The sequence below is a fragment of the Falco cherrug genome, chromosome 4 (genome assembly GCF_023634085.1).
Source record: "Falco cherrug isolate bFalChe1 chromosome 4, bFalChe1.pri, whole genome shotgun sequence".
In the NCBI taxonomy this organism is placed as follows: Eukaryota; Metazoa; Chordata; class Aves; order Falconiformes; family Falconidae; genus Falco; species Falco cherrug.
Genome location: NC_073700.1, coordinates 106,466,085 through 106,492,703, shown reverse-complemented (window position 1 = coordinate 106,492,703; position 26,619 = coordinate 106,466,085). Strand labels below are relative to the sequence as shown.

Genomic DNA, 26,619 nt, shown 5'->3' with positions numbered 1-26,619 from the left:
AGCAAAAGGGAGGTGCTGGAGGAGGTTTAAAAGCAAAACACTTGAGAATGCTCTCTGGTCACAGATTAGTTTCTTTCACCAACTTTCAGCTACTAAGCCATAAAGCCCAGGCCCTTGTATTGTGTGTGCAAGATACAGTGTTCAAAGTTAAAAGCAATAAATAAAGCTGCAGTGTATCAGTACAGAAACTATTGCAACACTTTATTGTGGGTTCTGTGCTATGGAAAAGATAATTTATAGGTCCAGAGTTCATCTAAAAATATCAGTTTATCCAGACTGAAATTGTCCCCAGTGGGTTAAAGGGGCTAGTTTGGGGAAATGGAAAAAGAAAGTATGATGAGTATTTTCTCCCATCACATGCTCCGTGTTCATACCCAACCTTCTTTTCTGATATCCTTTCTCCGAGGGCAATCCTTCCCCTCCTTGCAAAAAGCAACCTGCTTTCAAAAATCCCTTTACCTTTCTCTTGGTAAGGTCATAAGGCCACAAAGTGTTGCCACTAACCCTGTTTCCTCTGCAGCCAGGTTCTCCCTGCTGCAGTGGCCGGCAAGGGTGACACTGTGAGCAGGAGTATCAATGGGCAGCAGATTGGTCCTGCAGCCAGGGGACGGTGCTACGGGTCAGGGTCACCGAGCTGAAAGACCCCCCTAGGGCTGTGGGAAATGCCACAGGACATCTAGGAGACACCTACATAATGATTTCTTTGTTTCTGTTTTCAAGATATATAATCAGGATTAACACATGCTCAGGAGGAAAACAAATTTAGGAAAAATGTTCGCCCACATTACAAATGACAAGTAACTTCTAAAGCCTTCAGCAGGCAAATTCATATTTTCTAAGATCTTTGTGAAGATGCTAATGTTTGGGATTGGCTTGGAGCTTTTAAGGCTGCTATTTAACATTCATATTGCACCTGTGCCTAGAAGCCAAGCAAACTGATACCCCAAAATTAATCTTCTTAAACATACGTGCAAAGTGGTCCATTAGTACTTCCTAGATATGACTTTAATATTTTAGTACATCTCCAATTTCCTGTTCTCGTGAGTCTTGAAGGAGATGGTATTTCTTCAATTGGCATAGATGACAGTGCAAGATGGGAGATTTCAGTATCTGAGATCTCATCCTCTGCTAGTATTATCTAGTACTTTAACTCAGGAAGAAAACAGCTGTTTTTTTATTTAAATAGCTTAATTATTGCAGTTGTTCTGTTTGGCAGTTATTAAAGTTATTGCTAAACTTATTGATACACCTGCTACTGGCTTGGCTATTGTGCAGTAGGATTTCTGCTTACACAGACTTAATTATCATATATTTGTATATTATACCGCTACTAGTACCCTCACTTTTATCAGCAACTACAAAAAAGTTTTCAGGTTAACCCAAAAGATTTATGAAGAAGAAAGAAAAAAAAAAAAAAAGCAACCAAAACCCCACAATTATTTTTTTCCAGATCTATGCCTAAATTTTTTGTATTTAGGAGTTCTGAAGACTTTTTATAAAACAAATGGGGAAATCACAGTGACTTCCAGAAAGGCTTAACTTCTACCTGAGTCTAGAGAAAAATAGTTGTGCTACATGTTTAAACTTGATGGCTGTTATGTACTTTTTATCTTGACATGTGTGTTTAGGAAAGCTGAAAATCACTTCTGAAAATTCTATCTGGCAGACTAAAATTTTCCTATAAATACAGCATATGGGCTGTCAGAGACTTGCCTGTGGTCAAAGTGTGGACACTCAAATAAACAGCAGAATTTTCATAACAGATATTCAGCGTTTGATAGACTTTATTACAGGTAGTTACACATTAAACTTGCATGAATTTTTTCTTCTTTTTTGTTTTACTTTGTTTAATCCAAAAAGGAAAAATATCACCTTGAATAGATGTTAGGCATGTATCTCCCTCAGAAAGAAGCCCACTTGCATTTCATCACTGCCTTTGAAAATTCCCCAGAGATGCTACGGTTAGTTAGATCATCTGCATGTAAGAGTTTGGCTGGCACAGGAGGTAAAGCTACAGAGAGGCAGGACCAAAGCAGAGCAGTGTTCCTGCACGGGACTCCCTCAAACCAGCACGGAAACCCACCAGGTGTACATTCACCCATCTACATTCGTTCACAGGTTTGGAGCTATGACCCAGATTTTTATTAAAATTTTACTTTTGCAGGAACTATATTTTTAATAGCAATAAAACATATTTTTTTTCCTTCGCAGCATCTGTTTCCAAGGAGCGTCTTTAGTTCAGTGCTATGTCACCATTTAATTAAATACAGCTATTTTATCATCTTGTATCAATATAAATGCTTTCGTTTATATATTTGTATGCTTTTGGAAGCCAATATTGTGCAGGTGTACATATTTGCTACTTTTTAATTCTGTTTTGTTTTTTCAGGTAATATCAAAACTATCAAACAAGTCTACGCTATCTCAGGTATGTTAGCCACATTTTAAATATGCCAAGCTTGACTTTGAAGCATGTACATAGTTATGGCCAGAGCGAAGCTGGAAAAACTCCAACTGAATTCTGTGGTTTCAGAATAGCTTTTAAATAGCATCCTGCAGACAGTTCTGCCCCTGTCCGTTTTATGAGTAACAGCTTATAATCTTCTCTTCCAGGTGCTGGATTTGGAATATCCTACTATAGCACCTGCATTTTAAATACACGTTTACCCAAGCCAAAGTTTTGAATACGGGTAACACTTGTTCCCTTTATAGGCTGTATTGGTGCCAGATCCTGTACAATTTGATCATCATGACAGCCTTCAGATGGCTATTATGTTTGACAACAAAGATATTATATTTTATATAGACAGGTTTTTTGACACTGTTTTAAATTCTTACCTTTTCAGGTAATCTCAGATGGAAAGGACCTAATTCACTAAACCTGTCAACTTATACTAAGAGAAAAGCATTCACTCAGCGGGTGTGCTGTAGCACACAGCAAAATTAAACCTATGCTGCAAAACATTGAGACAGATACTAATAGGGGCTTAGAACATTTGGATATATTCCCCAAACCTCTATTTCCACCCAGCCAATCTTACTTGGCCTGAATGTGGGAAATTTGACTAATACAAGCTCATCTGAGGTATTTCTATCTAAAGTTAGCAGTGCCTTAATCAAGCTTGATTAAGAGTAGACTGAAAAAAGATAAATAGCACCCTTTTCTGAAACCATGAAGTTGCATTTGGCTGTATTCTTCATCGAGATGTGTGGAGTTTGTTAATTTGACCAGGAACCTGATTCTGCCTTAGTCCATTCACTTACTACCAATAAATACAGTAAGTTGTGCTATGGAAATAAATTGAACTATTTTTGAATTATGGCCTGATCCTGACATGACTTCCATGTTGGCATATCTTGGCACTCATGGCCAGTGTATTTTGTTACCATGAAACAATAACAAAAAATAAATTGCTCTCTTACACTGTGCTTTAATTAGTACATAAAGTACAGAGCCTGGTCTGTGCTGCCTCTGAATTCCCTTGGTTCCAACACCAATCATTCAAATTGCTTTTTTTTAAAAAAAATGCTTTGCTTCTCAATGACTCAATTCTGATGTTGACACTGTCACACCACTGATGCATTAACGGGGCTTTGTATAAAACGAAAAATCTGCCTACTATCCCAGCAGTGGTTTCAGTTACAACTAGGAAGGATATAGATAATGTTTGGGCTTGAGGTGAACTGGTGTAAGTGCTATTTATACTTTAGAAATGGTTCCATATGAAAATGTAGAATTATATGAATTACCAGCCTCAGTTCTTTCCCATGGTCTACCAGGAGTCTGGCAATGTAACATTCAAAAGAAATAATGCCTCGGTAAAGCAAGATTAATCTACTCAAGCATACGCATGGCACAGGCTTGTACAGAGCTAGTCCTGTAATCTTTCTTGATAACAAAACATATTGCAGTGGGTTTACTGGCCATATCAGTAGTGACCTCTTCTGATTTGTTTGTATTTTTCTCATGTATGCACATACAGCCATAGTTGAGGAGGGAAGCTATGGAGGAGTTCCAAAAGACCTATCTCTAATGAGAAATGAAAGCTGTGCTAGATCTGTGTTTGTTTCAGGATGACTACCAGAAGAAATTGTGTTTCTGAAACATCATGCTCTGAATTTTGTGCTAGTGTGTATTGTCTGTCATTTTAGACAGAGCTGAAGGGAAATGGAAATATAAAGAAGAGACTCCCTTCAATTGTGGAAGATGAAGATGAAGAAGAAGAGGGAGAAGAAGAGAATGGCATCCTTTCACCAATCCATACAAGAAACACAAATTGCTCTCAGCAGAAGAATGCTGGAAGCAATAAAACCCACCTAGGGAGAAACTTGAAGCAGTTGGCCTCGGGAACGGTGCCCTTTCATTCACCCATCCGTGCTTGCAGTTCAAACCCCTCAAGAATCAAACATGAAACAGAGATCCATTACTCCAGAAGGAAGGAGAAGAACCTTATGTTACACTTTTCAGCACTGACCACCGGTGGTCCACCTGACCTGAGCCCAAGGTAAGAGTTATGAATGGTTATTTTCTTCTCTATCATTTAACTCTTATTTAGAATACCATGATTGCAACACTGTAAAACATTTCTTTTTCTTTAATACTTGATACTTTTCTTCATCCCACAAAGAAGTTGTTCTCTTATTGTAGGAACGATTACACACTATGCAGAATGTTATGACTTTAGGACTTTATTGCAAAATAAAGTGTTTCTAGCAATAAAAAGGGAAAGTACTGAGCAATTATGAAAATTACTATTTGAAAAGTCTGGTGTTATGGTAACATTTTGTCCACCTATAATAATATGCATTCCCACAACAGCACTGTGAAGTATTCTGAATCCATCAGACAGGAGTTTAGAAAACAAGTAGATGATAATACAGCATAGCTGTACAAATACAAAAATTACTGGAGTAGGGCACTATAATGTAAAACTATTGCCTAGCAATTTTAGAAAACACTTAGGTTCTTTACAGTAGAGAAAGGAAACCCTATAATGCGAGTTATGTGGAGAGTAAATATGGAGTTGAGAAAATCTGGTTTGCTGTGGCATTTGGCATAAACAAAAGTCATATAATAGTCTATTGTGGCATTATTAGTGTATAATTTAAAATATATTATTTTTAATTTGTATTTTACTTGTAAGATGATTTATGTATCTTATTTCTAAATTAATGCAATGTAATAATTAACTATTACCCAAGAGTTTTGGGATCAGTTCTTTACAGAAATCATAGCTGGGTTTTTTTCACATAGGAGGAGCTACAGCAGTTGATCTTCCAGTTCAAGTTTTAGTTTATATAATTTGAAGTGTTTCACATGTTCAAGAACTTCCTTTATTCACTAGAGGCAGGATGGTAGCTTCAGCAGCTTGCCATTGCAAACATGAAATAGCCATAGCTTGACCAATATTTGTTTAGCTCTGTCGGGATATCTGTCCCTAAGGACGCAATCACAAAAAGGACATTGAAGGCTATATAGGAGTCTTTCCTCCACATCATTTATTTGATCAGTACATTTACATTTCAAACAGGAACATGATACAAACGGATTTTAGTTCTGTCAATACAGGTGAAGATGTGTGGAAAAACCAGCTTCTACAGTAGCAAAATTGAAGTACATAGTGGGTATTTTCTCATTTCTTTCATAGATCTTATATGAATTAGGTTCAGGTCAGCTATGAGTAAAGGTCATTATCATTTGCATAATAAGTAGTAATTCAGGGAGAAGCTGCCTTTCATATTTTCTGCTGAAATGTAATCTTGCTCATTACTGTTCTGAACACATTCAGCCAGGCATTGGCACCCAAGGCTGCAAGAGCAAATGTGCGACAAGTATTGTTACGTGCATTATTATTTCCTATTTTCATTCATAATTTTATAGCTGTACAATAAACCTGTCAATAGGATGGAAAATTGGCCCAAGATACGTGTGTGTTTCAGACTTTGTTTTCCAGCCAAAATGCTTTCATATTATTTCCAGAATGAGTTTATATTATTAGAACATTTAAACTGACAAGTTAAAACCCCTTTATAAAGAGCCTTAAATGTTTGTTAGTAAGTATTACAGGGAAAATAAGACCTTAATTAAGATCCTCGGTTTTGTTTGCTGTTGGACAGCAGTGTAAAGGAATGGAAAGACTGGCTTAAATGTCCAGCCAGTGCAGTTGTGAGGTGTATAGCCACAGTTTGTTGAGACTATGCTTCGTCTGCTTAAGAAACTTGTTCTGTTGTGGATGTTCCCCACACAAAGCCAACCAGAACTCTTCACTGGTTCTTCAGGTTCTTTCCTTGTACACCACAGTGAAGGCAATAAAGCTCAGAGACTGGTACTTAAATATGTTTTGGCGCTACGAATAGAAGCTAGCAACCTAGCTTCTAGGATACAGTCAGAGTCTTCCCAATCACTTTTTGGGTACTGCCTCTGAAGTAAAAGAGCACCAAAAGGAAGAAAATGTAAGCGATAATAAAGACAGTGTTGGGAGGAGACATTTATGCATTCAAATCTCCTCAGACCCACGTGCACAAGTGCACTTTAGCCCTAATTGGCTGGATAGAACACATTACGTGTTAATCTTTTCTGACTTTTTGGCTTCTAGGAGTAGAAGTGTCTCTCCAGGATAAGATTCAGGGCTGTACAATAGGTAATTCAGGAAGGGGTGAGACTTACCAATTACTTTTTTTCCCTCATTTTTTCAGCTCACTAGATTATGTCGCTCCACAGCTGGTTCCTTGTATATGAATAAGTATCTTCCCATTACATATTTCCCACATAGAAGCCTGCCTTTTGGCTCTCCAAAACTAGATATTTTTGCTAATAGGGGTTCTTTATAGTTTGAGTCTTTAAAAACTTTAAAGAATATAGCATCTATAAATTCCAAGTCACGTCTGACTAGGTATTCCCCTGTGTGCTTTAAAGGCAGTTAAAATGTTAGCGTTTTATGTAATTAGAAATCTCTACAAAACGGGATGTTGGTGTTTAAAATTTGCCTTTTGCAGCAGTGAGGCCTGATGACATTAAATAGGTTTTATAGCAAATTTCAAACAAAGTAATCGTTCAGGTTTTCAGCTGCAGATAACAGCATAGGCCACAGCAGCTAGCAGCTCTAGCACCACATTTGAGTCTCATCTCCCCCCCGGAGGGTGGTTGAGACTAGAGTGAAGTCTAGTAATATCCAGCTGGCACCATGAATACTCAGACATGGCATAGAGCCCTAAACCCACATGAAGAGCCAATAATGACAAAAATGTATGGTATGTGCACAGACCTTTAAGTTACATGGGTCTTTCAAGCCAAATACATCACAGATATGTGTTGTCTGTTCTTCCTTTCTCCAAACTTTTCCAGTCAAGAGGTTTGCTTGACAATATCCTTATTAGACAGAAAGTCTAATTTCCATCATCACAAAGTTATCACCATTGACTGAGAGGCCAAAAACTGGTTGCTTTAGCCCTTCCAGTCTAGTATTTACCTCATCTGCTTACTCTTAAGACAAATTCTGAATCTTGTGCCTGGACAAAACAAGAAATTGACACTATCATGTCTATCAACTGGCTGCTTTTGCCATTGACTTTAAAACACTTCTCTTTATACCACAATGTGTTATAAATGAGAACAAAATTATTCATAATTATATATATTTTAGGAAGGTGCATTGATTCCTCCATCTGATACCAGTTTTTATATTCTTTGTACGCAGCACTTGATTATTGTATAAAATGCTGCTTTTTTTTTTTTTCTTTTGATTTCGTGACACTGCAAATTGGAGGTCAACTGCAATGCACGAGTAAAAATAATGGACAAAGATGCCTTTTCTAGTATTTAGGTCCAATACCAACACTAACACAACTGGGACATTGCAGGCTCATCTACACATCTTCCTATACTCAATTTGCAAACAAGATTGCCCTGTCTGAGCTAGTCAGTTTGAACTGGATTCCAGAATAGCTATTTGCATGGCAACGACACATTTGACTGTGGTTTACAGAGATGCTTTCATAAATATATTATGTTCAGGCTTAGGCTCTGCCTAGGTAAGCCTAATACAAAAGCCTGACTGTTAGGTGCAGGAAGATTTAAACTTCACAGCATAGTGAAGCATCTTTACTTTGCATGTGAATGACAACAGATTACTTTAGATAGGAAAAGCAAACAGTGTTCAGTTCAGGTGGTGTTAGGAGCCAGAATATACTGCAGAAGCCATGAACATTTTTAAACTTAGTTAATTATGTTTGACCTCACATTCCTTCATCTAACAGTAAGTTTTATTTTTAGTGACTCGCAAGAAGTTACACCACTATGATAGCTTTTACTTTTTTCTAAACTTATTGTGCAAAATCTACCATTGACTAAAAATGTGTCCTTTAGGAGTCATTTTGACAACATAATTATGAACGTGATATTTATGAAGCTGTTATGAAACTGCTCCATCACTGCGATTTTTCTCAACAGAATTGTTGATGGGATTGAAGATGGAAACCATAATGAGGAAGGCCAAACTTTTGACTTCAGCTCTGATCAACTCAGGCAGGAATCCAGGTTATCTCCTACAATTGGAGGTGAGTTTTGCGTGGGAAAAATCACTCTTTAGAGAAAACAATTTTCATAACTGCTTTTTGCTCCCTTTTGTTTCTTCAGGTCTCAAAGTGGCATAAATAGATTCAACATATATCCATGCTTTCAGTGTCATTTCATAAATAGATTTAACATATATCCATGCTTTCAGTATAATTTCAGTATCACAACTGGTACTGTAGAAAAATACAACAGAGTTCTGAAGGCCATTTGTTGAAGAGTACTGTATTTTCATGCATTATATAATTTACCAGCAGTATGGTAGGACTAGCCAGGAGCCTTATGTTCCCAGACCTCTGGGCATGAAGGCTGCTAAACACAAGGACAAAATTTAACATAAAAACATTCTAATACCAAATAAGTAAAAATAAAGGCCATATGTTAACCCAGCTCTCAATTTTCGTTATTTACAGCAGCAGAAGAGTACTGAAGTACCTAGATTTTTAGAAATAAGAGAGTGAAAACCTTGAATAGCAAGAGGTTTTGGGAAGCCTTAAATGACCTACACTCTGAGAAGATTGATAAAATAGCACAGGAGGAGGAACAGAGCATGTCAACATGGGAGGAAAAAAAACCAAAAAACAAAACAGAGACAAAGACCGGTAGACTAATACTGAAGTGACAGAACTAGTGCAGCCCTGACTGTTTCTAACATCCCTCCTTTTATGACTAAACAGTCCTCAAATAGTTATGTACCTTTTGCATGGAGGCTATTAGGACACATTTTGTTCCCCTTAAAGCCAAACAGAAAAATAATAATAGAAGCTTAATTGTATCTATGATTTTTGAAATCAGTTGACATGTCACACGACACAAGAACTGTCATTTTTAGTCCTTTCTGGTTCAGACTGAAGAGACCAGTATGAATTTCAGTCTTCATACTTTTTTTTACACATTATACACTGAACATTAAACATAAGATTTTATTTTTATTCGATCCAAGTGCAAACTAGGTTTAAAGTTAAAGCATTGGGTAAGTGCAAGAATAGCATTGCTGTTTCCAAGTCACTATACTTCTCTCATTTGTATGCATTTGAATTGTTTTCAGAGGCCGAAATTGGTGCTGCTGTGCTTGTTATCAAAGCAGAAGAGACCAAACAGCAGATCAGCAGGCTTAATAATGAGGTAATGAGCTTTTGTGTGGCTTGGAGAATATTAACAAGGATTCAAGGAATGCTAGAGAAAACTCAGAAAACTTGGGAATATGGTAAACGTGTGATAAATGAGTTAGCAAAACTAGATAGGGTTCCTACATTTAGGGCAGTGTGGGGCTTTTGACTCTTTCCAAGATTAATTTTCTTCATGAAAGCTATATAAAAGTTGGTGTCATGTGCTAGAGCTAAAAACAAAGTAAGGTTAGTATAGTTAGCCTATCTAATTTTCTTGGGATTTATCCTCTTATGGATCTGTCGTCTTTCCCCAAGCTGCTTCTTCCAACTTTTCTTGTCTGGGTGAATGCTATGCTTTTGGAGAATTTCCTTGAAAGAAATGCAAATTCAGTCATGTTCAAATTCACATCAAACCTGTCAAATCACCTGTGCCTGTTCAGAATGAAACAGAAGTTCATCTGTTCCTGCTCAAGCAATATGATCAGAGGAATGCAGGGCCAATATTGTTCAGTGGTGCTTTTTGTTCTTCCTTTCCTAATAACTTCAAACCTGTAATTGACTATCAATCCAACACAAAAGAGGAGACATTCTCTGGCTAAACTGTTTCCTATACCCAGCCACTGCAGTACTTTGGCTAACCAGATGAAAGAATCAGACTTTAACTTCACAGTTGTACTGCAACACTAAAATCTGTTCCCACAGACTCTGTCTTTCAGTATGAAGAGATTAGAGACAATTTCTTATGATTCCACATGAGGAAACATTTAGATAAATGCAAACACATGGTTTCACTTTTTTTTTTTTCCTAATCACTTTGGTTACCAGAAACATCAAGTTTTATTTTACTTTTCCTTCTATATTGTACACGCTTAATCTAGTTATTTTTTATTTCAATATATGAAGTATTTGGCTTGTGAACCTCTTTCATCCTGGGTCAGGTTAACTTGGTCAGATAACTTAAATGTCCTAAACCAAGAGTGCATTCATGCTTAGTTAGTCACTATGAATGCATCACCTCATTTGTATGTCAAACAGTAGAGTTCAGATAAAAGTCTCATGCCCCACTGACTACTGTTTATTGTAAAGCTTGGTGAAAGAACTCAAAAATATCTCTAAGATGGTCATTGACAACACTATTACAATAGAAGATTAGATTTCCTATGCAATACTTCTGAAACAGACAAGTCATATTGATTCATCCCTTTTGATTTTGAAAGCAACAGCTATTTTTAAAATATGAAGATGTATTAGGTGGTTATCTGCAAGAGGCAATTGGAAAATACATTGTGCTGGGAGATGGGCTAAGGCAGGCATCTTGTGGATTAACCAGAATTTCAACTGCAATAGTTCTGGGCTTGTTGTTGCTTTTCTAGTGAAAAGCAATAAATAAATCTTGGAACAGGGCAGTATGCTAAATAAAAGAAGAAGAAAAAAAAAAAAAAACCACACACAAACATGCTGAAGGTAATTTCCCTCCAAGAACAATCTTCACTTTTCCCTGCTAACACTATCTGAACAAAATGTTATGCAACTTGCTTGCTCACACAAACATAAAAGAACTACAACCACATGCAGTAAAACAGTGAAGTTTCCACACAGGGAAAGAGAATCCAAAATCTTTTCACTGTTCTGAATATGGTTCACTCTTTTAAAATTGAGGAGGAGGTATCAGTCCATTTTTTCACATATTATGCTACCTGTGGGACTTAAAGTAAGAGATGCTTACCTTCCAAGATTTCTGCAGCTTCTCCTGGGATAGAGGTGGATTTGAACCACAAATTCTTGATTAAACAAGTCAACCATTAGCTTTTTAGACAAAAAGAAGTCATCACCAGCAGGTCTTTCTTTCCACAGGAGTGTGAAAGAAGTTGGTTCATCTATAGTCTTTGTCTGTTGAGCAAGTATTAGGAGTCCTATAAGAGGAAGAGAATCTCTGGAGATTTAAAAAGAGTACCGTCAAGTTCTGGAGTCTTGCTAGCTTGAAGTGTGAGACAGAATTTGTTTTCACACTGCATAACTAACTAGGGCCTGCACCAACATGGAATGCTGAGTATTAAATCCGGAAACCAAAGGTTGGGGTAGGTTTAGACATCTTTTGGCAACAGCAGAATTGATTTACATCTAGCCTGGTTAGTGATAAAATGACTTTAATAATAATGCAACTAGGAGATATAAGTAACACAATAATGTTGATAAAAATTCTGAAAATAGTTGCACTTAATGTTTAATGTTTAGTCACAGCAAAGAAAGACATCTTTCTCTGATTACGGAACCTCATAGAACTTATAGAAGATTATAGAACTACATGAGGCTACATGAATGAGTATAGAAAACCCTACACTCTGGAAAACACACCAGACAGTCTAGGAAGCTAAGGGAAAAAGTATTTCAACTTTGCAGTATCTCTAAGATTAATTTACTCTATGCTGTATAAAGTACATTACATAAAGTACATCTTCATCTTAAACATGTCTACACTAATGTAGATTGTTGGTGGTGCCTTGCAGTACTTGGAAGGACTGTGCTCTACTTTCTAAGCTCATATTTTCTAAGTCCCCTAGCAAAGAAACCAGCGTTCTCCATTCTGACCAAGCCAGTTAGAATTTACACAGAAACATTTATATACATGAGAATTCTCAATTTGATGCAACAATGCATGGGCATACAATAAGAACAAATATTGGACTGAGACATAAAAAAAAGCACGAGGAGCAATTCTAACATAGTGTAGATTTAGGTTTCATAGGTAACATTCTGTGCTCATCCCAGAGACAGATGGGCAACCTTCAAGTCCTCCCATGGATCAGAAGTTACGCTGAAAAAACTGCATGACATGACTATGAGGCTGCTTAATTGCAAACGTGCCCCATCTGGAGTTCTGAACTGACAATACTGACTTGGTACTTACCCAAATGAGTCTATGAGTAGCCTTGCTGGAATACACTAGCTGTTCCTTGGGGTTTTTTGTTGTTACCTTAAGTATTGAACAACACTTGTAGACCCAGTGTTTTCATCATTCCATCACTCGATGATGACCATTAATGGAAGATTAATGACTGATGCTGCAGCAGACTGCCAGGAGTAAATAAAATACGGACAGAGTTAGAAATTAACTTCTCTGTTATGACATGCAGCCTGCTCCTGAAAGGGAAAGTATGAGAAAACAGGTCACAAGTAGCCAACAGCAGCAAACACCATCATTAATACATTTTCCAGTGGAGATCAGAAGTCAATCAACAAATGCAAAAATAACTGCTTTCATGAAAGGCAATTGTATTACAACAGTTCACTAGTTAGCTTAAAAACATTTCAACTTTTCATTGGGGGAACAAAGACATGCATCTTCCCATTCAGACATTCAATACAGTCTGTTGTTAACAAAGCAAAGCAAAGCAGTTACCCCAGAGATAATTCCACAAAACAAGCTATACCCAGCTCAGATATCCAGTGGAGTTCTTGGCAGTATTTTAGGCATACGACATTCACTACATAACCCAAAGGAAAGTTCATGTACCTAAGAATGGGACTAACAGAAGACAGAGCCTTGATTGAACTTCTGAGTTTGTTAATTAACTTTAGGACTAATGGATGCACAGAATTCCTCTAAGGAGGGTGGGGTCCAAAGTCAGCACTGCCACTTTATTAGGCAACGTGAGAAAAACTTGAACACATCGCAGACATATTCTATAGCTCTTGGGTTTGGCTGCTCAGCTGGTTACTCAGCTTCTTCATTCCCTCGCCTAACCTCACTGGTCATTTTGAGCCTGCATGAGATCCAACCTGATAAAGGGAATTCCCCTCTGGTTCAGTATTGCAAGGTGGAGTGGAACAGGACTACTTAATTTCCTACCCTATTTGCCTGTAGCACTTAGTCTAAATGATCACAGAATAAAAAAGGCATGACTTTCATTATAGTTTGGTATGTTCAGTATGTGGCAGGCAAGAGAGTTAAGGTTCAGGTACTCGCTCCTGTAGAAATGCAATTATTTAAGCAATAGATTCAAGATTAAGCGACTGAATACCCAACAGTATGGCTCATTTCCTGAGCTGGGGAAAGCTTGATTCAAAGACCTGCTTCAAATTAGGCAGAGCAAGAATTTCAGAATAGGTCTTCTGCCTTAAGAGTATGCATCCTTCCTTTGCAGAGATCTGTACGCCCAACCTGGTCTTTCCAATGCATTTGCCTGCAAAGACTGATCAGATCACTGTATCTAAGCATTCAGCACTTTTTCAGAGGCACCATTTACCTGGTGCAATCATACATAACTACTGAGGAGCACAGAAGTAGGAAACCACTAAGCAGATTTTCTGAGATATACTGGTGGCCATAAGTCTAGATTAAAGCACCTGCCTATCACTGTCCCATTGTCTGTATCCCATTAGGCTTTTAGCTCTCCATCATTTGAATGTAACTGAATGAAAAGAACATGGAAAGACTTCTACTTTGATTCAATGTGCAAAACCCAAACCTGATTTAAAACACAGATCAAATAAAAATAAGAAAATATCCACATTTTAGTCATAATTTTTCTCCCATGAGTTTAGTAATAAATTTAGTGATCAGGCCTTCAGAGTGCACATGTACATGTTCTACATGCAATGACACAGGTACCATGATTTCATGCTCAGATGTACAGGGCATCTTGCGCAGTGCATGCAGACAAACTCAGATTTCTTTGCCATGTCCCCTTTTTTCACATATAAGACCCAGCTCCATCATAGCCTCATTCAGTTTCAGAATTTGGGGGCTAATTTCATACTTTAACACATCAGTAGACCCTACAATTACAGCACTGAAACAGTATAATGAACAGAGTACTCACATTTCTCCCATTCAACTGAAAAACAAACAAACATAAGGAAATATGAATAGGGTCAGCTTTTGTACTAGAAAATTGCCTTTTATTTAGCTGCATGTTTGAGCACTTAGTAGAAATTCAGCTATTTTTAATTTTAGGGGTTTTAGATGCAAGTGCTTAAAATACTCTAAGCATTTGGCACTTGGAACAGAGAAAACGCATTCACAGGGATATTTCACTTTCGTCTAACAAAAGGAACAATTCTAAATAAATATGGTTATTTTCCAAATCACCTATAGAGATTTTATAAAAAGATTATTTGAAAACAGAATTCGCATCCAGCTGCCAAAAATCAATCTCATTCTCCTCACAGGACAGGAAAAAAGTATTCTTAAGCGAAACATTCTCCTTAATACTAAAACGTATGCACACAATGGAAATAGTAATTTTATAATCAATGCCAATGAAAGAGATTTAGTAATCAGGCCTTCAGTTTTACATAGGGGATGTACTACTGAAGTTCAATTTGCAGCTTGAGATCTCACACAAAGAAATCCTCTCACTTACAGTAATTACAAACATATTTTCTTTGTAACAAGTTCATAACTATATTATCACGAGAGAAATTATTTTGCAGCAAGGCTATCCCAATAGGTTTTTTTGGAAAACATCCTTCAGCCAAGAAAAATGTGACAAAAAGTGAATCAATGACATTTATTGATGATGAAAACTAATTACAACTAATCCATCCATTTTGGATTTTAGCTATGTAAATTTAGAATGAAAGTCAAGGTATAAAACCTAGTATTATTTGTGTTAAGAAATAAAAGCTTTCTAAACCATAAACAGCAAGTAAATACATTTTTGTCTATTGAGATGTGTCAAAATATATTTTCTGCTTAGCACTGATATTCATGTTTCCAAAGAACTCCTACCTTGTTGGTTTTTTGTCTCTCCCTGCTCTTGTACTTTGATGATTGCACAGTAGCCTTTCCAGGTATTTTTTTCTTTCTTTTAGTGTTAGCTTAATAGCTATTGGCAGATGAAGGTAACAAAAATGGCTGATACACTAAGGTTTAGGTTAATTTCAAGTAGGACATATAGCACATACGTGGCATAGCTCCTATATGCTGTGGAGTCTTTCTTTTACTTTTCATTGGTGGAAAGACATCTGAGACAATGAAATTAATCAAGAGAGGAAGCCATGCAGCATAAAAATCAACAGGGCACCAGAAGCTGATTTCAGATTTGAATAAAAAATATTACTACCACAACAGATTATCTAGTTAACTCTCTAACAAGCATTTCAAAACCCTCCTGTACTGAAAAGATCTATTTTCCCAACATCTAAATGTAAAACTCTGTTGGTATGCAAGTTCACTGCTTTTTCTCTTCTGTGTAGAAGACATAAGAAAAATCTGACTGCCATTCTCATTCTAAAACCAATTTACACAGGAAACATATTGTTCGAGCAGATCTCAACAAACCAAATTCCTTCTGCCTTTCTTTTCCCATCACATTTTCTAAAACTCTCCATTGGTAGCATTTTCTTTTGTATTGTCTTTAGTTAGATCTTTTAAGTCACTGATAAAGTACATGATCTCAAGCCTCACCAGCCTAAGTAATTCCTAGTGAAAAGAAACCCCTTTCTGTGTCCAACAAAAAAAATAAAATGCTGTTCAGATATCCTGGGAGCATGATTAATGCCTGCAAAGTGTCATTCAGCAAAACTCCACCAACATTATTCTATAATATTATGCATAGGCAGAATATTGTACTTAGATTCACGCCTCTGACATTTTCTCTGCAGATGTAACATTTAACATTTATCTTCGTTGAATTTCATGTTACTGATATTTAAAAGTGAACATGAATTGCATTTAGCCATTGAAAATAAACATTAAATAAAAACAGATCAAGATGGGCTGCTAAAAAGAGTGGCTTGAAATGTCCACGGATGACAGCAAACCACTGATCATAACCCATTCCCACCAAATATAAATCCAACTCATAGTGAGTAAACCTTGATCATATTTTCTTAGCAGATTTAGAAGAATGTCACATGGACAGAAACATCTGAGAAGTCTTCTGACAAGATATATATATATATATTTTACATCTACAATTTCTTCTTATTTTTTAAACCAGCTTTTCAATTAAAGAAGAGGATTACATTGTTTTGCCACAGTTTATTCTTGGGAAATATTATGTTGCCTGTTCTTTTTTAGCTATTCCTTTAGGTGCTTATAGAAATTATTTACTTAATATTTTTGCCCAATATCATAGATAAAACCTCAGCCTTTCTTTCAACAGTACATACTAACAGCTTCTCTTGTCCCAGCCACCTGGGATTTCCATAATCCTCTGTTTGGTCTCAGTCAGTAGCTAGTCTGTCAGTTTGTCCCCGATACTTTCTTAAATCCTTGAAGCTGTCCTGATTCTGCGCCAACATCCACATCCAACAACAAAGAGCCACCAATTATTATTAGAACTGCAGTTAGGGAACCCTTTTTCTAGACTGACTTTCATAGGAGTCCTGTTGACTTGAATACACTTCAATTGTCTAGTCCTTTATACTTTTCTGTTCTGCCCTTACTTGTTTAATAGCAGTAATCTTAGTGTCCTAATTTACCCAGACAGATTGGTTGCCCTGGAACTACCCGAGAGCTGACTGGTGAGTCAGCAGAGAAACCAGAAAATTTTATTCTACTCCTACATGATAAAGCCAATTTCACAGCCCTGCAGATTTCTGGATTTATTTCTCTAAAACTGAACCATCACATCATTGCACACAAATCCTATATATTTAATCTGAACTCAGATTAACTGTGCTGGATATTTTCTTTTTTCTTCTGCAACTAGCTTTATTCCTAAAGTACCATTAAATCAGAGATATCTGTCACCATAGTACCAATGGCCACAGAGATGCTAATAGATGATCAGTGAAACGTCTGTCTCCACTCAGTTCTCATTTCATTCATTCAACAGTGCACTTACTGGGAAAGAGAGTATCAGCAGCTCATTAATCTGAGCCTTGAGAGACAACTCATTCTGGCTGAATGTCTCTGACTTTAAGAAGCACCACAACAGAAGCAGCAACGAAACACCAAGCAAGGGAACAGAGAAACTGCCATATCCAGTGCAAACCAGGGATCATCCCTGCATTGCCAAAATACAATTTTACTTTATCAAGCAGCACATTTTCTTGTTCATCACTTCTTTGGGTTTTCAGAAAGAGTCATGATGAATTTCAGGAAGATGTCTGAATATAGTTTGAATTAAAAAAGTAGTAAACCACAGAGAAAAAAAAATACTGATGTATTGGGCTTCTAATCAGAAAAAAAGCTTATTCCAGATTTATCCAAGAACAGTGATGAGAGATATGCATCCTAGTAGAAAACAGAACATTAAAAAAAAAAAGTAAATACTGGAATATATCATGAAAAAAAACAAAGAAAACTGTTTAGCCAGTATCATTTAAACAAAGCAATAATCACCATCATCACCTTATGTTATTTAGAGGTTTTCATCACTTTTATGGAAAGGTTTAAATACAATCACCTCCATTCCCACCTAATTACATGGAGCAAAGTATTCAAACTGCACAACAATTTAACACTGGTAGTAAAGAAAAATACTCTTTCTACTGAAAAGGTTGTAGTAATTTGGAAGTTCAAAATACATCTACTAAAACTTATGTTGGTCAGGGCATCGGAAAAGTCCATATGCATATGTTAAATGTCCATATTAAAAAAAAAAAAAAAAAAAAACCAACAAAAAACCCCCACACTAAACCACACCTGAGTTTTTAACCTCTGTTTTGAAAGATATTCTTTCTTTACAACAGAGTCTGCTAAAAAGGTACCAACATATCGAGTTTAACTAGACTGAGAAGCACCTCTTCCTAATTCAAGTTAAATCTGTCTATATCCCAGTTTCTATATCAGGAAACACTGCAGTACCTTTTTCAAGCCCTAGAAACTGTTAAGGCAGCATTTCAACTATATTTAGGATCTCACAGATCATTTTAAAGCTGTCTGCCTAGCACAGCAGGAACCATTTGTACAACTAGCTGTATTGCCTAGAAATAATCACTGAACTCCTGAAAATAGCCTTACCAGCACGCAAGGAATTAGTCCTTTCACTCAGGACAAAACTCTGCTGTATTCAATTTCTGTTCATAGACTAAAATTTCTTTTGCTTTCTATCTCTGTTCTTTTGTACTTTCTGGAGCACTGTGAAATTGTTAACATTATTGATAAAATTGTCCCCTGTTACACCTGCCTATATGCATCTACTCAAGAATCTCTGCAGGGTGTCAAAAGGATAGCATAAACAGTACAGTATCAATAATAGCAATAATAGTATATTATATAGGCATATAATAATGCAGAGATAGATGGTAATTTATAGTAGCACAGATATTGGAGGTTTAATCTGGTAAATTTAACAGTTTGCAAAATCCAGAAAAGGTTTTAAATGATCCAGAAAATTACATGTTTGCTTTGCCTATGTGTCCAGCAGTATCAGTCCAAACAGATCTTACTAAATGGTCGTCAATTTCTAATGAAATTTGGCAGAACTACTTCAGATCTTAAGCCATCATACTACTGGAAACTGTTAAAGCATACATCAAAGGCTGGTTTATCAGGTCAGTTCCTATGACTGTGGCAAGAGCAAGCTGATGAGAAGACAGCACTCTAGGAGCTAGCTGATAAATCAAAAATAGTATCTGGGCACCAGAGCAAGTTGTAATTAACAAAAATTCAGGACTGCCACAGGTACTGATGCTGGGATTGATTTTTGCTGTAATGTCTCAACGAATTGGCAAAAGAAACATGTTGAAGAATAATTAAAATTTTAAAAAACCTTTAAGTAATTGGAAATAGAAGGAAAAAACATAGAACAAACCATAAAAAGTCATTTTAAAGCTGCAGAATTTTTCACACAGCGTTCGTATTTTGGGTAAGGAGCATACTCATAAAGCATTATCAATCTTCCTACCTGAATGACTGCAGAAAGCCCTGTAAAATGGATGCAAGTTGGGAAATTAGGCACAGAAAACTTGCTTTTTCTGCTAGGAGCAGGGGCCAGTAACAGTCCTTAAATAGAACTGACAATCACTGAACCTGGGTAGCCATGGGTTTAGCTGTCCTTCTTCCCTCTTTCTTCCCAAAGAGCTTTTAGAGGTTTTGCAATGACATCTCCCAGCCCCCAATGGACCACAGAAGCTCTTGATTTGTCCAGAAATCTCACGGTGTGCTTCCTTACCGTCTGACAGTACCGAGAGCCTTCTCTGGCTGCTCTGACCTCACAGGAATTCTGTCCACAAATCACTTTCCTAACATATTTTAATCCCTCACATTAACTGAAGTTCAAATGAGCTACCAGGCATTCGAGTGATCTCAGCTGACAGAAGAAGATCCCATGATTATTTTCTATTTAGCTTGAGTTAATAAGGTAACAGGGCAGAAAGAGAGGGAAGTGGAGAGACAGAGAGAGGATCCTGTAACGTAACTCACGGGCTTCCTCCCTTCAAGCATTTTCCCTCCAGGGGTGTGTGATCATTACAAAACCACGAAACAATACAATGGGTTTGAACTCTTAGCCCAGAGAGAAATGAAAAGACATATAGGAACTGTACTGGAACTTCCTACTTCCCTTCCAATGCAACATTTATTTATAATTATTGTACCTGTTGTAATGCAGTCAAACTCAGATTTTGAAAATGTCTTTCCAGCAGATTTCTTTGGAACTATCCTGTCAGAAAAATGAAAACTGTATTTCTATTTCTGATTACATGAAAATTAATCAGTTTAGGGCACCTGATCAGCGGTGTCTTTACTTCAGGGCAAAAGAAGTTAGCTTTTTTCTTTTTGACAGGGGGTTTGTCCTTCTGAAGATAAATATGCAGCCATGTCTTTTTTCTCAACAAAATACTTTCACTCGTATCAGTGTGAGAAACTCTATTTTAACGGTAATGACAGTGGTTTGACCTAAAATAGATTGATTAGCTACCATGGAAACAAAGGTCATTTCTACTTCTTGATAGGTTAGACTGATTTTAACTTCCTACAAACTTTTCCTTAAAAAAAAAAAAAAGGAAAGACACACACATTTAACTGGTGAGCAGGTCACTTATGTTTTTGTTAGGCTTTTCATTTCCCAAAATGTCCTTATAATATCCTAACAAATGTCCCCATTAATGTTCATATACCAATTCACTTTAAAACACAACTTCAGAACTTGTTAATCTGATCCCCATACAAACCAGCAGTTTTGGGGAGATTAAAGACTTCACATGATTAATGTAATTAATTGGATGCTATCAGTGGTTTCAGCATTAAAAAAAAAAAGTCTAATAGAAAATATGATTCTTCCTTTTGCATAAACATACCTGCATGGAAGCAAACTGTCTCACAGGCTTTTGTATTGTTTACACATTTAACAGCAGCAAGTGGTTTTTAGAGTTTCCAGTTTCTTTTCTTATTTTTGGTTGGTTTGTTTTGGTTTTAGTAGTAGTCCACTGGATTATAACTACTACTTGCATCCGACAACTTTGGGTATGAGTTTCTTTTACTTCATAACCATAGTTCTGAACAAGATTTCAATTAGCTCAATTTTGTACCATTCATCTCTCTAAAATAAGTTAAGAAAAAGGTTTGTTCCTTAAAATATTTAATGACTTATCAAGAAGCTATTGATGTCATTGTCCCTGGAAATCATCTCAGTTCTGACTTTAAGGACATTCTTTATAGAGAGAGTATAATTTAAAATCAGGTGAATTATGCCTACAAAATGCTACAAAGCATTTATTGAGTTGCTTTCGTTATTTCAATATGCCACATGAGGTGTAAGATGTAGCTGTGGTAAAGCAGATGTATGGACTGTTTCCCACACATATATTAGTAGAGCATATTTCTTTAAAGCAAAGACATTGTGCCACAGATTTAAGCTGATATTGTTGGAAGGAAAAAGGGTGTGTATATGTGTATTTCAGGCACGACTACCTAAATACTGTGATGTTTTGCCCTGCCATAACAGGTGACAACTTTAACTCAAGAAGTCTCACAATTAAGTAAGGATATGAAGAACGTGATGCACCTTCTAGAGAACCTGCTCACATCCCAGAAGCCTCCAGGGTTCTGTGCCATGCACAGCATATCTCGAAGTCCTACCCTGGAAAGTCTGCAGTCTCGGACATCTTGGACTACACGTCAACCTTGCACGCACAGGCAAGCTGGGAACTTTACTTGCACCAAAGCACAACTTTGCCGTGGCAACACATTCTGTGACATTTGGAATACAGACTCTGTCAGCAGCAGTCCCCAAAGAACTGAACCCAACCTGCAAAATTCTATGGACGGTGAATTCTGTTATACACCGGGCCTTCACAATTCCCCCTCCCAGTATCAGGTAATTCAGAAAGACAATTTGCAAATTTTAAGATGCACCTCTCCCCATTCAGACACTACCTTGACCCCTCTTCAGTCTATTTCAGCAACTCTTTCTTCTTCAGTATGCTCGTCATCAGAGACATCGTTACACCTCGTGCTGCCCAGCAGATCTGAGGAAGGTAGCTTTAGCCAAGGAGCAATCAGCTCACTAAGCCTTGAGAACCTGCCAGGATCATGGGACCTGGAAGGAACAGCCAGACGAGTTTCTGCACAGACCCCAGATTTCCCGATAGACATTGTAACAAGCACAAAGGATGTTAAAGATAAAGATTACCAAGCCATAGACGTATAATGAGAAACAGTGAGGTGATACTCGAAGCAGGTTCCACAGCTGCCAGTTTTAAATTTAGAGAGTACTGCATGACTGCTTTATTTGACCTTTTCTCTAGCAATCACGGAGACTTACAAACATGAAAATTCAGATTTATAGAAAGTACGAAAGGTATTGCTGGTTCATGCTATAGGGAAAAAAAAAAAATCTAGATTCTAGAAGCATGTTGAAAAGCATTTTGTATACAGATATAAGTTTGGCAGACTTTTGTGACAGTCCAAAGACCCTGAGGGTCAGAGCAGCTGGAAGTCTAGGACAAAAGAACTGTCATGGGTGGCTTTTGTTCATCAAAGCAAAGGTTTCCCCTGAGTGTCTGACTGTTGTTCCCAAACAATATCTATGGCACTGTTTGCTTCAGGTAACCATGGGTCCTGCTGGTCTGTTTGTCAGTTCTGTGAAGGCAAAGGGACAATTATCGCTGCATGTCATCTAGACAATCAACCAAATAGAGCTGGTAGAGAGTGGTTAGTTGTTGCACGTTGTTTGTCATGTAAATGAAACCTTCTAATTTATCTAAAAATACTATTTTTATATACTTGGTATGAAACGTACTTAATTATTTAAAATATTTATAAGAAGAATAAGAGTTTGTTTTCATTTTGGTAAAAGCTTGCAGTTTTAACAAGAAACGCACTACCATCATGTACTAGATCAAATACTATTTATTGTTAAGATATTATGTAGTTTACAAATGGATACCATTTTATGTGCATGCAATTTGCAATGAATGTATTCATGCTGGTGGAATACAAATAAATTAAGGTATTATTTTATTAAAAAAAAAAAAAAATAAAACAAGTGGAATGTTTTATCCTATACCAAGTCAGCTATCACTGCTTAAAAAGTGAATTGTTATACTGATAAAATTAAGTACCCCTGGTTTGAGTCTTAGTATTACACCTTTACTGATAAGACCAAGTCAACATTTTACTACGCATTCCAGTTTTAAGATTTTATATCTGAATAAGAAAATTAAGAGGGATGAAAGCCACTGAGCAAACTGAGGAATATTAAAGGACAAAATTACAATGTTTTAGTAAGAATCAAATAATTTTAAAATAGTTATTTATTTGATGATTTTTACTTACACATGTAAAAACTAGTTTTGACCTTCAGACAAAAAAAAAAGAAAAAAAAAAAAAGACTAGAGGCTTGAAAAATTGTTTGACCCAGAACATGATTTAGTGCCCAAAGGAAATCTGAAGGTTTTTTTCAATATTTAATGTATTAGAAACTTAGATCACTGCAGTGCAAACAGAGGTACTGCTTTGCATTGGAATTTTGATTTGTATATTTAAAGATGCACAGTATGCATCATATCTGCATGTTCTTTAGCATGTTTTCTAAAAAAACCATGTTTACAACCCAAAATGAATGTTCTAAAATGGAGAAGTAAATTAAGTTACATTCAATAATTAAAGCAAACTGGCAATTATAAAATTAAAAATTTGATCAAATTATCAAATTAAAACAGACTTTTGTTTAACAAGAGAATTTTTTTTCTGAAAACTTGAAAGACTAAGTTCATTGTTAACATTTGGAAGTGTGCAGGAACACAAATCCTAGTTATAGTCTGTGCCCAGCTTACACCCTTTCACATCCTTTTTCCCACTGGTACAAATTAAGGATAAAACGTCAACTCTCATTTCAAGCTGCCTGAATTTTGTCAGTGAGTCTGCACTGCAGCGTGGGTGTTTATATACAGGGTTTCCTACTTCCCTTCTATTCCAGCTTTTTCTTAGTTTAAGGTTAAACAGAGAAGCGCTGATTAAATAAGGCATAGTTCAGAAAGTAAAAAAAAAAATAAATAAAAAAAATAAATTGTTAATAAATACTACCAAATACCAAAGGTCTATGGTGTTTCTGCAAATAATCCTGGCTCATCTTTAGCAATCTGCCATTGTCCACCCTGCCATAGGGCAGGAGGATGGGGCAGGGGGAGGCTGCCTGCCTCCCACACCCGGGGCAGGCACCCACTATTTGTCTACCATGCTTAGTTCCCAATTTCACTTAATAATTTCCATTACATATAGAAAGTGGGAGCAGTGTTTGCTTTCTCATTTTATAAGCAATACATAAGCCGTTATGTATATGCTTTAAAGTTTTGGTATCGTGGTTTAGGGTTTTTTTCCGGTATAAGCATAGTGTTGTGAAATTAAAACTAGATGCTTTGTTCTGGAGGTTTTGTGTCAGTTTTATACAGAAGCGTAAAAAGGTCAGTGGAAACAAAAAGCCACTCTGCTTAAATAGTCATAGCTTTACTGCTGTACATCTAATTCTCAAATTAAAAAATGCATGTGTGGTAGTTGAGAAGTAGCACCAGAATATCTGTCCTAAGTAGTTCCTTGTTTCTGCAAGCATCAAATATATCCTACAGAAAGCTGGCAAACACTATGGCATTTGTATTGGCTATAGTTTCAAAGGGGACACATAGCCATTACCTTGATTGCAGAGAGTCTGCAAGATGGGCATCACACAGGTGAGCACGCCGCCTTCCAGGGAAAAGCTCAGTGAACTTAGGACAGGACAAGAGTTAATCCCAGGCCAAAACCAAGTAAGCAAAAAGAAAGGTCAGCAAAATAGAAATCTGAATTTGAAGGGTAGTTCTATTTTAAATTTCCTGACACCATTATATTATGAAAGCCCTAGGAAAAGAAACCCCCAAGCAGGTTTGTTGGAAAATGTCTGGCAACCGATGCAACAAATTTCAGTTTTGAAGGTAAAATGACAATTCTTAGGACAAATGGGAAGGCACATACATTTGGAATAGAACAGTAATTTCTAGACAAGATTGCCATGAGCAGAATATTTCTACATCCAGTGAGGCCATGGAGGATTTCTGGGTTTAAAGAAACAATCACTGTAATATTCAAGTGTTACCTTCAAAAGGTGTTCATTACAAACATCACTACAAGCATCCCACACCCTAACATCCAACAGCCCAGACAATTTACTGTATTCCTTTTTGCACTAAGCTTTACAAAAATAAAAATAGAATTAATTTCAACAATTTTGTTATTCCCATTTAATTCTGTATCACTTCCTAAATTTGACACATTTTCTTCCATCACTGTTATTTTTTTTCTTCCGTACAGTAATTGCAATCTCTATTTATTTATTTTCCCTCACTCATTCTCTTTTGTATCTCCACACAGCTTAACACAAGTTCTGCAAATACTCTTTTTTTTTTTTTTTTTTTTACAATTCATACCCAGCTTTTGTGAAAAGCTTTCTTAGATCTGTCAGTTGGTTATCTACCACAGATAATTTACACTCTAATTAACCTATCTCCTAACTGCACATGAGATTTCAAAACATTTTATTTTATAAGGTAATTTTGTAACGCACTGTGACAACAGACTCACCTGGTAGCTTGTGAAAAAACCACGTGTTTCATAAATCAAGATTTGGGATAAAGCAAACTGTTCTCAGCCTTTCCTCCATCTTCGTTCCTTAAGCTAAAAACACTTGTTTCCCACACCCCGCTCAGGGGGACACATTGCAGATATTCTGTGCTGCTGGGCTTACCACAGAAAGTGCACAGCCATATTCCCATTATTTAGAAAAACGCTTCTAACAACTTGCCTCAGCATTAAAAGAGTGTGGCTATAGCCGGGAATTTAGGGAGCAATGGAGTGAGCAATAAGAAAAGGGAAAAGGCTGGTACCTGGTTTCCTGGCTCCATCCCCTGGCTCTGAAGCTGAGTTTGCACAGCAGTCATCAGTTCCATCAGCCTACATGGTGCTGAGTCTTCGCTTCACTCAGAAAATCACATCACCTATCTTAACAAACCTGATCTCCTTCTATGACAAGGTGACCACCTATGGAATAAGGGAAACGCTGTGGATGTTGTCTACCTGGACTTTAGTAAAGCCTTTGACAGTCTCCTGCAGTGTTCTCCTGGAGAAACTGCCTACTCATGGCTTGGACAGGCGTACTCTACATGCTGGGTGAAAGCTGGCTGGGTGGCCCAGCCCAAGGACTGGTGGTGAATGGAGTTACATCCAGCTGGTGGCCGGTCACAAGTGGTGTTCCCCAGGACCCATTATCAGGCCCAGTCCTGTTTAATAGCTTTGTCAATGAGCAGGAGAAGGGGATTGAGTGCACCTGCAGCAAGTTTGCAGATGACACCAAGCGCAGGAGTGTTGATGTGTTGGAGGGCAGGAGGCTCTGCAGAGGGATCTGGGCAGCTCAGTGCCGGGTCCTGCACTCGGGTCACACCAACCCCACGCGGCGCTACAGGCTGGGGAAGGGGGGCTGGGAAGTGCCTGGTGGAAAAGGACCCAGGGGTGCTGGTTGACAGCTGGGTGGACATGAGCCAGCAGTGTGCCCAGGTGGCCAAGAAGGCCAG

The 26,619-nt window shown here is 37.2% G+C and overlaps 1 protein-coding gene across 3 annotated transcripts in view; it reads left to right on the top strand.

The window, feature by feature from the left end:
• Nucleotides 1–23,299, top strand: part of KCNH8 (potassium voltage-gated channel subfamily H member 8) — a 195,882-nt gene extending 172,583 nt beyond the window's left edge. For 2 of the 3 annotated variants that reach the window (XM_005441818.3, XM_027809082.2), the window contains 5 exons: nt 2,390–2,428; nt 4,153–4,505; nt 8,450–8,556; nt 9,621–9,697; nt 21,525–23,299. In XM_005441818.3, coding sequence (XP_005441875.1) covers nt 2,390–2,428; nt 4,153–4,505; nt 8,450–8,556; nt 9,621–9,697; nt 21,525–22,229 — 1,281 coding nt within the window. In that variant the 3' untranslated portion in view covers nt 22,230–23,299. The remainder of the gene's footprint in view (nt 1–2,389; nt 2,429–4,152; nt 4,506–8,449; nt 8,557–9,620; nt 9,698–21,524) is intronic. The other variant, XM_027809083.2, reaches the window with a different exon arrangement.
• Nucleotides 23,300–26,619: the final 3,320 nt, after the last annotated feature.